This window comes from Pseudovirgaria hyperparasitica (genome assembly GCF_010093815.1).
Source record: "Pseudovirgaria hyperparasitica strain CBS 121739 unplaced genomic scaffold EJ05scaffold_1, whole genome shotgun sequence".
Taxonomy (NCBI): Eukaryota; Fungi; Ascomycota; class Dothideomycetes; order Acrospermales; family Acrospermaceae; genus Pseudovirgaria; species Pseudovirgaria hyperparasitica.
Window position 1 is genome coordinate 1,604,572 of NW_022985549.1, and position 13,614 is coordinate 1,618,185.

Here is a 13,614-nt window from a genome sequence, read left to right on the forward strand (position 1 = left end):
GCAGGCTGCAGTAAGTAATTCCTCCTTCTCTTACCGGCCGCTCAGGCGCCTTCCCCACACATTTTGCTTTCCGGTCCTGCATCCATCCGCCGCTCGCATAGAACGCATTCACGCACACGCACACACACCCTCACACGCTACGCATATCCACCACACTCACCCTCACATACGCTTCCTCCCACCGCCCTACACTTCCATTCTCAACTATATCCTCTTCTCCTGTATGACCTCTCAACGCACCACTTAATCTCCGTCCTCCAAAGGCTGCGCTGCCCACTTAATAATACTGCTCGAATGGCGACCATGGCGACCGAGACCACCCTGCATTCTCCCACTTCTGTCACTTCAAAGTCCCAGAGCATAGGGCCTGCGAATAGTGCACAGGCTCACGCTTCATTCCGAAGGTGAGTGCGCGCCTCGACATGCACCAAATATCGCAAGTCTGACTGCTAACCTGTGTCGTGTGCTTGCAGGCAAAGAGCGTCAAGAGCATGCGAGGTACGTCTTGATATTTATTATCCCGCCCAGTTTCGCGTCGTCCTCTCGGTGCCGAGGATCTCGGTGCCCACCAACTTCACGACCACGATGGCTAATCATGACCACAGACCTGCCACGCTCGAAAGGTACGATCCGTCATCGCGCCTTAAGAGTCTATCGCTTTGTCGACCTTCGCCATTAACTTCATCACAGGTACGATGTGACGCCGCCAGCCTGGGTGTACCATGCACCAATTGCACCGCCTTCGGCATCGAGTGTCGCATTCCCACCCCGAAACGGAAGAAGAATAACTCAAAATCAAAGGACTCAGACAGGTAAGACTCAACTGTTGCTTGTTTCGACGGCCTGAACACAGAGGGGCATCTATGCCGGCGTATCAACGTCGACTTCAACAACATCTCCGCATTTCACGACCCCGCCTTCTGCCTCCGCAACACGCAACACTGCCACCCGCGAATGCGAGAAAGAGAAAGAGTACCGATGCAAACCTCAACATGGAGATGCGCTAGCTGAGAGCTGGTCAGATTGTGGGAAAGCAAATCTGAAAACTTGGCTTGCGACCTGTTTCGCTACTCGACCCATTGGGAAAAGGACATTTGCTAATCAACATGTCTGCTATAGTGACGAGCGCGATCAATCCGTCACCCAAGATGCACCGTCCGAGAAATCACCCATCTCTGAGCTGTCCATCGCTCCAACATACCAGGGCATGGAATCAACCACACGAGATGGCAAGTATTCAGCGGTAAGTTCTGCTTTATATCTCTAGTCTGCACTAATTAAAGTACTGACCTGTGATCAGTTTATGAAGCCACGCTTTGCCAGAGCGCCAATCAAGGAAGCTGGCCGTGTAGCATATCTCGGAGAATCGTCGAATCTGTCATTATTAGTGCACGATAGATACGGAGCATCAGACGTAGTACATTACCCACTTCCTGAGAATGTTCGTGGCGCCAAAGGTAAGGTCAATGACCTCGACAACATGGAGATTGAGATTCTCCATCAAAGAGGTGCCTTTCTCTTACCACCTCGAGCACTGTGTGACGAGTTGGTCGAAGCATTCTTCAAATGGGTTGCGCCAGCTGTTCCAGTAATCAATCGCAATCGTTTCATGCGCCAGTATCGGGATCCGAAGAACCCTCCTTCTCTACTACTACTTCAAGCTGTGCTCCTGGCTGGCTCCAGAGTATGTAGTAATCCCCAGCTGATGGACTCAAGTGGGTCGACAACACCTGCGGCGATGACGTTTTACAAACGTGCTAAAGCACTGTATGATGCGAACTACGAGGATGACAGGGTCACCATTGTGCAATCTGCTATTCTAATGGGTTGGTACTGGGAAGGTCCCGAAGGTGAGCAACACACTCCTTGGTCATAGCCTCGCAAATCATTAATGACGATCCTAGACGTGACCAAGAACGTCTTCTATTGGACCAGAGTCGCTATAGTGGTGGCGCAAGGGTCGGGAATGCATCGCAGGTCAGTTCTCTCGTGTCTGCACACCCTACATTCGCTGAGATTCAATAGTGTCGAGACGTCCCAGCTCAGTCGATCTGACAAGCGTCTGTGGAAGCGCATTTGGTGGTGCCTGTTCTCCAGGGATCGTTCTGTTGCCGTTGCTTTAGGGCGACCCATCGCCATCAACCCCGAAGACTCGGACGTCGAGATGATTTCAGAAGACGACTTCATCGAGGATGAAGCTGATCGACCCACCGAATATCCTCTTGATTCGGTTCATGTGCACTTCTTCATCAATTACGTCAAGCTGTGCGAAATCATGGGCTTAGTCCTGTCGCAGCAGTACTCGGTGGCCGCCAAATTCCGGAGGACCGACGCAATCGATCTGACGCACAGCGACATGGCTTTGGCTGACTGGCTACAACATTGCCATCATGACGTGCAGTGGGACAAGTCTCGACACCACTTCTGGTCTGCCTTGCTGAATGCAAACTACTAGTAAGTTGTGCTTCACATGTGATATCAGCCGAGGCTAACGATCCTAGCACTACGCTCTGCTTACTACATCGAGCACATATGCCGCCTTCAGGGTCTCCCAAGGCGCAGAATGGCCATGTACAGGTGGAAGAGACAGCATACCCCTCTCGAACCATTGCATATCATGCAGCTGGCATGATTACGTCGATCATAGAGCAGCTAATGGCGCAGGACGAGCTCCGTTACGCCCCTGCGTTCATCGTCTACAGCCTGTTCTCGGCTTTGATCATGCATGTCTATCAAATGAGATCGTCGAACAAGGCCATCGTAACTGCTACGGAGCAGCGCATGCACACATGCATGCAGGCGCTCAAGGAAGTCTCTAAAGTGTGGCTGGTGGCCAAGATGGTGCACACCCTCTTTGAATCAATCCTCGGGAACAAACATCTGGAGGAGCGGCTGCAGAAAGCTGCAGGGAAGCGTCATCAGAAGAACAAACACTCAGCCGCGGCAGCCGCAGCCAGAATGCAACAGACCCAGCAAATGCAGCAGCAGCAGCAGCAGCAGCAGAAACCGAAAGATGAAGCCCTCAAAAGGAAGTTTGACGACATGGAGCTCGGCTATGGACTCGGACCAGCTCCCCCAGTGTCATACGAACGATCGCGCCCCCAGACACCAGCGATGACTCCCTCTCGCGAACTTCCTCCGCAGCAATCCCAGCCTGGTCAACAAATGCCTTCGATGAGTGCTACGTCTCCGCATATTTCTCGCCAAAACAACGATGCATTCATGGGTAAAGCCGATACCCGCCCGACCACTCCTTTCAATCCGTCTTACTCTTATCCAGGCACACCTCCAGAACTGTTCCTTGTAACCCGCAACTCACCAAACATTTCTCAAGAAATATGGCAAAACTTCCAGCCTGACCAGCTATTCCCATCCGATACCAATGTCACATTCCCGCAGATATCGCCTATTCAACAGCATGGCATGGTCGATCCTGCACTAACACGCCAAACGCCACAGCAGCAGCCAATGATGCATAACTTGCAGACTCAGGGTCAGCCCCAACAACAAGCACGCATGCAAAGCCCACCGCAAGGGTCTATACACGTCAACGGTGGTGTTCCTACATATAACCATGGTGGCCAACAAGAGTGGCCAATGCAAATGGAGGGTCTCCAGCAGCAGCAGCAACAACAACAACAACAACAACAACAGCAACATCAACCGCCACATGCGGATCAAGATACGTGGAGTAACAGCAGTAGCAACGCCGGACCATTTGTGCCAACTGCCCTGAATGTGGAAGACTGGTATGCCTTCTTATCCCGTACCCATTAGTCAGAATTTGTTCTAATCAACCATGCAGGTTCAACTTTTTCGGGATTCAAGGAGACGCCAGCCATTTGCATAACTTTAGCTAATTGAGGCGTAAGTCTCTGGTCTTCCGGTCACTCTTTGTTCGTCACGGTCGTGTATTGTTTAGCGTTGTACATGGGGAACAGGCGATATTTGCCTAATAAGGGGCGAGAATGTGTGGTACGCCATGACATGAACATATTTTTGGCGACGTACACAACTGCACTTATTAGTGCCATCAAAATGTATAATTACCAAAAACGGCGACAGACATAATGATATTTATGTAATTCACACATAAGCCAGGCCGTATTCGCAAAACCGAGAGACATGGCACCGCCCGGGCTTCTATCCGTGCAGCTCTGATTTCCTTGCCTTACCCAGATTTCCACTTTTGTCGACGCGGGGTCCGGAATTACCAGAAAAGGAAAACCGTCAACCACCTCTTGATATCAAATAGAGCAAGTGGCAACCCCGCGGAGCACAACTTTTCTGCTCGACATCAACTTCCTCAAAACCACGAAGACCTTTCAATTGAGCTTCATCATTCACTGCTAGACCATCCTCTCTACGTTTGCAAGGAAGGAGTATCATCGAGCCTGCGAGACACAAATATACCCTCCAAATCGAGCTCTACTCTGCATTCACAGCTTTCAGTCTTCCTCCATATACTCTACGTCATGGCAGCAGCCACTTCACTCACGCCCCTCCGCATTGCCATCGGCTGCGACGAAGCAGGCTTCAACTACAAGACAGCACTCAAGAAAGACCTCGAAGCCTCACCCCTCGTCTCGTCCGTCACCGACGTCGGCGTCCCAGCCCACACAGACAAAACAGCATACCCACACGTCGCAGCTGCAGCGGGACAACTTGTCGCCTCGGGCGCCGTCGACCGAGCAGTCTTGATCTGCGGCACCGGGCTAGGCGTTGCCATCGCAGCGAACAAAGTGCCTGGCGTGCGCGCGGTGACGGCGCATGATGGGTTCAGCGTCGAGAGGGCGGTGCTGAGTAACGATGCGCAGGTGCTATGTTTAGGCGAGAGGGTTGTCGGGTTGGAGTTGGCGAGGCGGCTGGTCAAAGAGTGGTTGGGGTATCGGTTTGATCAAGGCAGTGCGAGCGCGGAGAAGGTGAGGGCGATTATGGGGCTTGAGGGAAAGGGGCTTGGGGAGGGCGAGGAGAAAAGAGGGTGTTAAGGTGCGTTATACCGGTGGCTTCGATGATGTTGTCGGATGCAGCTTTGTGTGTAGTGCATGAAGTCGACCCATGAAGGGTCATTCGCTTGTAGACGTATGCATGTACCCTATACTATATAATTACTGGCACTCTGATGCTTCGTCAATATGACATCTCGAAAGCGAAGAGAACAGATGTACACAGACTTCCCTATCCGGATAGACCATGCAGCAAGCTTGCACCCCACGTTTTACCCCCACATTCACTTTTCTTCCAGCACAACTCACGAACTACACTCTCCATGTTCTCTAGACTCACCCTCCTTAACCTCAATCCCATACTCCGCATCGCAAAGATGTCTACGCACTCCGTCGCTTCGCTCCCGCGTATAACACGGGAAGAGCTACGCGCCCTCCTCACATCGCCGCCAGGGTGCTCTTCCACCTCAAACACCGACCCCGCGCCATCGTCCACAGATGCAGCCTCCACTTCAACAACCACCCAGCCACCCGCCTCAATACCTGCTAGAACAGCCCTCCCCTCTCCTGTCCCCTCTAGCATAGCCATAATTGACGTCCGCGACGACGACCACATCGGCGGCCATATCCGCGGCAGCACGCATGTCCCCTCACAACAACTCGACGTGCGAATGCCAGAGCTACTCAGACTACACGGCGATAAAGAGATGCTGGTATTCCATTGTGCATTGAGTCAGGTCAGAGGGCCGAAGGCGGCGCTCGGGTACCTGCGCGCGCGGGAAGAGAAGATGGCGAAGAGTCCTAGTGGGGGAATCAAGGAGGGGCAGAAAGTGTGTGTTTTGCAAGGTGGGTTTGGGGATTGGCAGAGGAGCTATGGGAAGGATGAGAGGGTTACGGAGGCGTTTGATGAGGAGCTTTGGGAATTTGGGGGACCTTGATATTTGTTCCTGGGCGTTCAAGAAGACTGGAAAGAAGTAGATGAAGGCGCTAGACTATCAGACGCTGAGTTGACCAGCGGGAACCCTCTTGAGCTGGTTGGCTCACATGTTACGTTTGAGGTATCGAAGTGGCATGGACAAGGCTGGAAAGTTGGTTTGGCATGGGATCCTGGATTTGTTGGTGTGCATCTTGGAGCGGTTTGGTCAACTTATTGAGCCTATGATGATACAGCTAGTCCCGAGAACGAAGATTAGATTCACCTAAAGTAATCATAGAGAATGTTGTGGTACGGTATAAGGCGCACCATGAATGTCTTATATTAGCACGTATAGCGCGTCGCGCCGCTTGGTCCGAGCTCTAGGGCGGAACTAGAATCTTTGGATTGAAGATTGCTGAGCTCGTGGCAGCTGCGCGTAAATCTGCGATGCCGATCCGACCATTTCCAGCAGGCCTCACTGTTGGAGTAGATCTATGTTCTATCGATCGATGCCGTCAGATAATAACAAAATCCACAGAGACTGGCCGCGCACCGCACCGAAAGTCTCCCTTGTATCGCCTTTGTCAGAGGATCTTCACTCCATACGAACACACCAAGTTTTGCGCGACGTACAACCTCAAGCAACATCAGATCGGGACCGATGAGGGTTTTATAGACAGGGTCTCACACTTCCTGGCTGGTCGGTAGGTCGTCCTGGCCTGCTTCGTTGCACGTCCCACTGAGTACGTCCGTACAGCTTTGCTGCAAAAGAAGCCGTCATCAAGGCCGTCACATGGAGGAAAGTCTCGTTTGATATGATCATCATCAAGTATCACGCGCGCGGTCACCCCTATGCTATCGTGCTCGACAAACCATACGGCGACTATCCCTCTACCGTACGCCCAGGCCCAGGTCCTGACGATGGTCCCGACGACTGTTCGCGTATGGACGGACAGCATGTGCAGCTAAGCATTAGCCATGATGGCGCATATGCAACCGCTGTTTGTTTAGCACCCGATACGACGGAATTGTCGGAAGAGTCCACAGATTCTGATGTACACGATCGACTTGGACAAAACAACGAGGATGACGACGGTCTGTTTGAAGGTTTGGGAGTATCAAGTAAAGACATGGACGGGGAACATGAGGACAATAAAACACCGAGGTGAACAGTATCAGTCAAGACTTCAGCTGACATATCTCTACGATATACAAGTCAGGATCAGGCCATACAAGAAGCATATGGCGTAAAAGAGCAGGCGACGGACTTTGCAGTCCCTGACTCCCACGCGTTATGAACGACGTAAAAAGCCACCATAATGACGGTACTGAAAGAATCGCAGCGTAGCCGTGCTTCATACACTATTGGTACGACACTTCCTTCCGAGCCTACTGATCTAGTCTCTGAGCACATCAGACTCAGGCCTCAGGCTTGCATTCTGAATGCTCGACGGTTGGGAGTATTCGCTGCCACTACGTGCATTACTACCTCGACTCGCGAATCTACCCATACTCCTTCTCATGCTTCCAAATGCCGGGCGCGAGTATTTACTTGAACCGGTGGACTTTTTTGTCGTCCTGGCGTATTTTGAACGAGATGAGGTTCCAGGCACGTTGGGCCAGTATGGGTCCACTTCGCTCTCGGCGGAAACACTTCTGCGGGAGTCCCCCGTCTGTTTGGGCATCGAGAACTGTGGCTGCTCGGCGATCGGTGGCAATGTGTAGGTGTCTTGACCCCAGGCCTCGTTCCTTGACTCCGGGCCGTTGGCCTGGGTGGTGAGATGAAGATTGTGTGCTTGAATGACAGGACTGTAAAATCTTGTTGCGTGCTTATCAAGCTCGTCTCCACGTCCTTGAACCACGTGCCCTCCTCTCAAAGACGACCTCCTCCTAGACGACGACGACGTTTCATGGGACTGCATCGATCCTCTCGAGTCGCGCGCATTCGAACCATGATAGACTCGCGACTGCTCTACATCCCCGGTATCCTTCGCCGTCGCACGTTTTCTAGCCCGTCTGCTGAGGCAGCAGTACACGGCTAGACCGGCGAAGAAGCCGACAAAGAAGAGGACTACGCCAATAGCTGCGATCAGGCCGCTGGACAGTTGGCTTTGATTCGCATGTTGTGCAACGGCATTTGATGCGGTGTCGGGTGCGTTTGTCTCGTTGGCGTTTGCTGCAGTGGGGTTTGGCATGTTGATTGGTGATGTTTGTGAGGGTGGTGGTGGTGGTGTTGTTTGAATGGAAGGTTGTATAGATGGTGGTGTTGGTGTCTGCGATGGTGTCGGTATCGATGTGTATTCTGTTGGATCTATCAATGTTAGAGCTGGTGTCTGCATTGATGATGTTATTGGTGTCTGCAATGAGCTCTGGAGCGAGGGATATCTTGCTGACTCTATTACTGACGGAGCTGGTGTCTGCAGTGATGGTATTGGTGTCTGCAATGGTGTCCGTATCGACGTGTATTTTGTTGACCCCACTGATGAAAGAGCTGGTGTCTGCAATGAGCTCCGGATCGAGGTTTTGATGGAAGAATCTACTGGAGTCAACGCCGATGTCAGTACCGATTTCAGCATGGATGTTGGTATTGGTGTCTGGAATGGGGTCTGGAATGGTGTCCGTATCGATGTATGTTCCTTTGATTCTACTGATGATGGAGCTGGTGTCTGCATCGATGATTGTAACGGTGTCTGCAATGAGCTCCGGATCGAGGTTTTGAAGGATGAAACTACTGGCGTCAGCGCCGATTCCAGCGCCGATTGCAGCATCGATGTTGGTATTGGTGTCTGAAACGGTGTCCGTATCGGTGTAGATTTCATTGACTCCTCAGTCGTCAGCGCCGAAGTCTGCTTCGACGTTGGCATTGGCGCTTGTAACGAACTCCATATCGAGCTATACACGGACGACTCTACAGATCCCAACGCAGACGTTGTTCTCGCTGCCGTCGTCACTACTAGCTCATCCGTCGCCGTGCTCAAGGCCGTCGTTATCGCCGTGTATTCCGAGGTCAAAACCGAAGAGTCAATCACCAGCTCACTGGTCGCTTCTTGCACAGGCTCAAAAATATATATGACAATATCAGGCTCTGAGTCGGGCTCGTCTGGATCTGTGTCTGGGATGCTGGGAAATGGGAATGGGAATGGGAATGGTGTGTCGCTGATTGCTGATGAGAGACCTGTGGCGAGCGGGTTGGATGCGTCGGACATGATGTGCGTGTGGTTGTGTCGGTGGTTGTCTGTGTGACAAGACTAAACTTGAAAACCTGAGAAGGAAAGTCGGATAGAAACGAAGGAAGTAAGGGAGAAGCACAGGAGCGCGCCACGCAGTGCGAGTCTATGAAAGATATGGGAGAAAGCAAGCATAACTCTTTTTCTGTCTCGGGTTCCTTTGTTCGCTCCGCGCAAGATGGGATAGATATGTATGTGGTGGTGCCCTGGAACCAAGGGATTGAGAACAAGGGATGGGGTTTGGGCGTAGGAGACGAACAAAGAACGTCATGCGTATGTGGGCATTCCTCATCACTAATATGATTCACCAGGAGAGCAGCAGAGCAAAGAATTAATCGGCTCATTCTCGTGGATTGGTCGTTGCTCGTCTAAATAAAGCTATGCTGCTGTGGTTATGTTCTGACGAATTCATTGCTTCGATAGAAATCACGGACATGCAGGCTAATGCCGATTTTCTTTCTATATGACATACGTCCCAGTGACTGGATAGATAGATGGATAGATGGATAGATGTGTGGTGATGTTCGGGGGTTAACATATGGATTCATGGCGACGAACGTACTGTGCGTAGACCGTAGGAGGGATGTCCATGGGTTTGTTTACACGGCACATATGGCATCATGATCTTCTGGGGGAGTGGAGTTGTGAATAAGGGAAAGATGCTTGGAAGTTTATCGAATCTTAATAGGATATTGGTGCTTGGAGATCTTTGTCGCAGTCATCGATTGTGGTACCTCTTTTCTGTGATATGTCTATGTCCAAGTAGCCGGTCAGACTGGGAGACATCTTGACGGTGCGTCATAATGGCCAATCGGCACTTGCGACTTGGTAATGAGGATTTCATGATCCCATGTACTGATACATGGCTCCAGCTGGGATGATGCATGGTCAAATTGCAGACTGAAGATCTTCATGAATGGAGTGTCATGACGGCAAAACCAAAAAAGCAACTTGACTGGATATTTTTAGATTCAATTTACCCAGAACACGTGGCTGCAATATCCAACGTTCTACGAGGAGAGATCACACTACCATTTTGTGCTGTAATGGATGCAACAGACTCATGTGTGACGGTGCATCTCGAAGGTGGTGATGTACAAACATAAGAAGGAACGAGTAGTAACTGGGAGCAGATATGGATATTGGTGCCTGGTGCAAACGCCAAGGAACCAGACAAATTCGGCTTTGTTTTTCTTTTTACAAAGATAAGCCGGCATTTCGCTACAACTTTCCACCTGCATCTCTTGCAACTTCAATTCGTAGATCATAAGATACAGGATTCAGCATATCGAGTATGTATACCCGTACAGGATTAATGAGGCTCAACCAGCGCGTGAATTATCATCATGATCGGCTCTATTCCAAGTTGCAGACCAGTATTGCAGTCAGTTATTAAAGGATTATCTATCATACGTTCAAGGCTGGCCACCCAATCAGTGATGCAACTCTATACCGTTTGTCTCGCGGAACAAAAATGTTACTTCTACTATTCGAGCGTTTCAATCCCTGATGACGCACCAACGTTTCTTTCCATTCCACGAATGGTCCTGACATTTTGCGTGAAGCCAGATATAGCATCACGCCTGATCAGCTGTTGCGCAAACAGGTTACCTGCAACACAGGGGTACAAAGTATGACGCCGGTTGAAGAAGGAGGCTCAAGGATCGGGAGTGAGATCCAGACTGTCGGAGCCGCTCGACCGGGGTTCTGGTAGAAACGTAGACTCCATTGGATCTCCTCTACCAGGGCCGTACACATAATTGGATAGGAAATCCGTGCGCAATCCATGAGGGGTGACAAAGCACTCCCCCACGCAAGAGGAACTATCTTGAGTCCAATGGCCTGATCCTTTATTTCTTAGGACGTATGCGACGTATCGTGGACGCTGCGCGATTGGTTTTGAATGTTCAAGGACCAGTATGCGGTGACACTTATGTTGGTACAAAGGTTACACCCAGTGGTATCGAATCTCCCGAGAGTCTCTGGTTTGGCTCATTACTCTTCATCTCGTGGGAATGTGTTGGCTAAGTGGGAAGGGAAAAATCACACCTCGATACCTGATACAGCGGTATGCCGCACACTGAAGTATAATAAAGATCGCATCAATCCATGGTCTGACACCTGACGACTGCTGGGATATGCATGCTAGCCTTCTACGGATCGCTTCCCGCAGAATCGTATACAGGGTCTTTATATTTGATCTAGGATAGCTTCTCTATATATGATCACCGGCAGCACGAGCTAGCTATAATGGCCAATCGGCTGTAATTCCCTTGCACATATCCCTGGCACTTCTGTCTAGGATAGCCCCTGTAACAAGGAATATATTACATCGTCTCGCTCTCGTATGGGCGACTCACTCGTCGTTGAAGTATTCAATCGCCAAGCCAGGTACAATGGCATACTTAGCTGTACTTCAGGAAACCTAGGCCAACAATCTAGACTACAACTAACTCGAAGTCATGTCTGGTGGTCTACATCCTCCGCTCAGTGTTATAGCCTCATGGCCGAAACCAAATCATCTCAATCCAGAGTTACGGGGATGGCTCGTACCTGCTGTCAATATCGTGCTTTTCTCACTAGCCCTTACGGTAGCCTCATTGCGACTCTTTGCTCGATTCTTTATCCTTAGAAGTGCAGGGATAGACGACTATCTAATAGCTTTGAACTTGGTAAGGACCATCCATCGTCATATATCTGGACCCGGCTAATCGTCATCAGGTACCATTACTTGGCCTGACGATAGCTCTGTCCATAGGTGCGTTCGATACTCTCGGAACCGTGATCGTGCTGATAATATAAAGCTGTGAAAGTTTACCATTTCGATCGTCATATATGGGACGTACCTATAGATGAGGCTACTGCGACTCGCAAAGTAAGGACGCGCGGAACACCTATCCGTTCCCGCTGACCACCTCCAAGATCTTGTTTGCAATTGAAATCCTGTATGTCATCTCGACAGGTCTGACCAAGTTATCAGTCCTGACGTTTTACAAACGACTATCTGACGGTGGAATATCGCCAACTCTGATCAGAGTATCGCAAAGCTTCATTGCATTTGTTGGTTTTACCACAGCCTTCTTTACCATACTGCCCTTTCTTGCCTGTACCCCTTTCAATGCTTTCTTCGACCAGGTTGACCCTCGCTGGTTCTACACCCACTTGAAACCAGGCCTGTGGAAATGCTTCGATGAGCTGACCCACTTCTACGCCAATGGCTCTATCAGTATCTTCCAGGACTTCGTCGCAGTTGGACTTCCTCTTGCCTTGTTCCATGGGCTGCAAATTCCTCGCCGTCAAAAGATCCTTCTAGGCGCCGTCTTCTTCGTTGGATTTTGGTAAACACCCAACATTCCTGTCAGAGTCTACACGACACTGACTCCAATATAGTGTATGTATCATTGGTGTTCTCCGTCTCGTCGCCATCTCACACCTCTATACCACCACCTATGACCTCACCTGGGAGACACAGTACGTATGGATCTGGACGGGCACCGAGGCCAACGTCGCCGTTATCTGCGCCTGTCTTCCATGCTGCCGTGTCTATGCTTCGCGCTTTCTCAACTACCCGGTTCGCTCGTGGAACAGCAACCGAACCCCCGATCGAACGCCCCGTGCATCTGTCAAAGCAGGCTGGAGCGCAAACAGTAGCTCTGCAGCCGCAAATTCCACCAGTAGGAAGCAATCAGTTGTGGCACCGCTTACAGCATACAACGGTACGACATCGACGGATTTGTATAGACCTCAAGGGGACTCCATCGATCAGATTGAAGATGTAGAGATGGGGTCGTTAAGGACTCTCCGAGTACCGAGTCCGGCTCGAACGATAGAGAGCTATGAGATGCACGAGTGGGATAGTCCGGGATCGCAACGAGATAGGCACGGCTTTGATCGGAATCGGAGGCTACATCTCGGCCCGTAATTAAGGGAACTAAGGTGTGAGCAGCGAGTACATACTCCCAAATAGCGTGATCGTGGTTCTGGGTTCTCTATGAAAGGAGAGCAAAATGCTTAATGTTAGAGATGATAGAGAGGGTATTTGCAGTAGAGTCCGCTGACAAGCTCTTATCGAGTGAATGACGATCAGTAGACAACTCTTTAGTTCAAGTTAAGGAGGAGAAAAGCCTACTTCTCGTCATTCTAAAGCTTCTCTTCCTTCACACTTGTTCCGGAGCCCTGCTATCGACTATGATTTGATAATTTCCATAATCGATGGAGAAGCACAGAATAACACAGGCTTTCACGTGTTAAAGCAAGAATCACGCTTAAACCTGGGCTGCTTCGCTGCTGTTACCTGACTCTATCAAGCCAATATGTACGATTTGCCTAGCATTTTGCATTTGTGAGATGTACCCAGCCGAAGATACAAAACGGACTGAGTCATCAATAACTCAAAGGCTGGTGAGGTCGTAGGGGTCTCAGATCATAAGTGATATTCTTTGGATCAACTCATATGAAGCAGTGTTCATGATTTCAACTGGGTTCAGTTTCCGAGCCTGATGTCGTCCTGTGATGACATTCTCAC

At 50.5% G+C, this 13,614-nt stretch overlaps 6 protein-coding genes across 6 annotated transcripts; 5 read left to right on the forward strand and 1 right to left on the reverse strand.

The window, feature by feature from the left end:
• Positions 1–1,012: 1,012 nt before the first annotated feature.
• On the forward strand, positions 1,013–4,103 carry EJ05DRAFT_21706 (cutinase transcription factor 1 alpha). The gene is made up of 6 exons (XM_033739872.1): positions 1,013–1,243; positions 1,301–1,850; positions 1,905–1,977; positions 2,026–2,454; positions 2,502–3,749; positions 3,806–4,103. Exons 1-6 carry the CDS (start codon positions 1,208–1,210, stop codon positions 3,858–3,860), a joined length of 2,391 nt encoding a protein of 796 aa, XP_033605405.1. The 5' UTR covers positions 1,013–1,207; the 3' UTR covers positions 3,861–4,103.
• Positions 4,104–4,505: 402 nt separating this feature from the next.
• Positions 4,506–4,949, forward strand: EJ05DRAFT_428144 (putative ribose-5-phosphate isomerase; the record flags this gene model as incomplete). The annotated part of the gene is made up of 1 exon (XM_033741523.1): positions 4,506–4,949. A coding segment is annotated over one exon (444 nt), but the record flags the coding sequence as incomplete, so codon positions are not given.
• Positions 4,950–5,323: 374 nt separating this feature from the next.
• Positions 5,324–5,884, forward strand: EJ05DRAFT_433083 (uncharacterized protein; the record flags this gene model as incomplete). The annotated part of the gene is made up of 1 exon (XM_033741592.1): positions 5,324–5,884. One exon carries the CDS (start codon positions 5,324–5,326, stop codon positions 5,882–5,884), a length of 561 nt encoding a protein of 186 aa, XP_033605407.1.
• Positions 5,885–6,309: 425 nt separating this feature from the next.
• Positions 6,310–7,031, forward strand: EJ05DRAFT_495804 (uncharacterized protein; the record flags this gene model as incomplete). Its single annotated transcript, XM_033746290.1, has 2 exons — positions 6,310–6,566; positions 6,620–7,031. 2 exons carry the CDS (start codon positions 6,310–6,312, stop codon positions 7,029–7,031), a joined length of 669 nt encoding a protein of 222 aa, XP_033605408.1.
• Positions 7,032–7,259: 228 nt separating this feature from the next.
• Positions 7,260–9,068, reverse strand: EJ05DRAFT_495805 (uncharacterized protein; the record flags this gene model as incomplete). The annotated part of the gene is made up of 3 exons (XM_033746291.1): positions 7,260–8,195; positions 8,269–8,684; positions 8,744–9,068. 3 exons carry the CDS (start codon positions 9,066–9,068, stop codon positions 7,260–7,262), a joined length of 1,677 nt encoding a protein of 558 aa, XP_033605409.1.
• A 2,315-nt stretch (positions 9,069–11,383) lies between these two features.
• EJ05DRAFT_21782 (uncharacterized protein) lies at positions 11,384–13,425 on the forward strand. The gene is made up of 5 exons (XM_033739874.1): positions 11,384–11,761; positions 11,811–11,847; positions 11,894–11,964; positions 12,012–12,427; positions 12,480–13,425. Exons 1-5 carry the CDS (start codon positions 11,552–11,554, stop codon positions 13,009–13,011), a joined length of 1,266 nt encoding a protein of 421 aa, XP_033605410.1. The 5' UTR covers positions 11,384–11,551; the 3' UTR covers positions 13,012–13,425.
• Positions 13,426–13,614: the final 189 nt, after the last annotated feature.

Bases quoted from the DNA above. Each gene is read 5' to 3' on its own strand.
- EJ05DRAFT_21782 (XM_033739874.1), top strand. From the start codon at position 11,552: ATGTCTGGTGGTCTACATCCTCCGCTCAGTGTTATAGCCTCATGGCCG. The intron at 11,762-11,810 runs GTAAGGACCATC...AATCGTCATCAG, and splicing joins ATCTAATAGCTTTGAACTTG to GTACCATTACTTGGCCTGAC. The intron at 11,848-11,893 runs GTGCGTTCGATA...GATAATATAAAG, and splicing joins GACGATAGCTCTGTCCATAG to CTGTGAAAGTTTACCATTTC.
- EJ05DRAFT_21706 (XM_033739872.1), top strand. From the start codon at position 1,208: ATGGAATCAACCACACGAGATGGCAAGTATTCAGCG. The intron at 1,851-1,904 runs GTGAGCAACACA...TGACGATCCTAG, and splicing joins GTACTGGGAAGGTCCCGAAG to ACGTGACCAAGAACGTCTTC. The intron at 3,750-3,805 runs GTATGCCTTCTT...TCAACCATGCAG, and splicing joins GCCCTGAATGTGGAAGACTG to GTTCAACTTTTTCGGGATTC.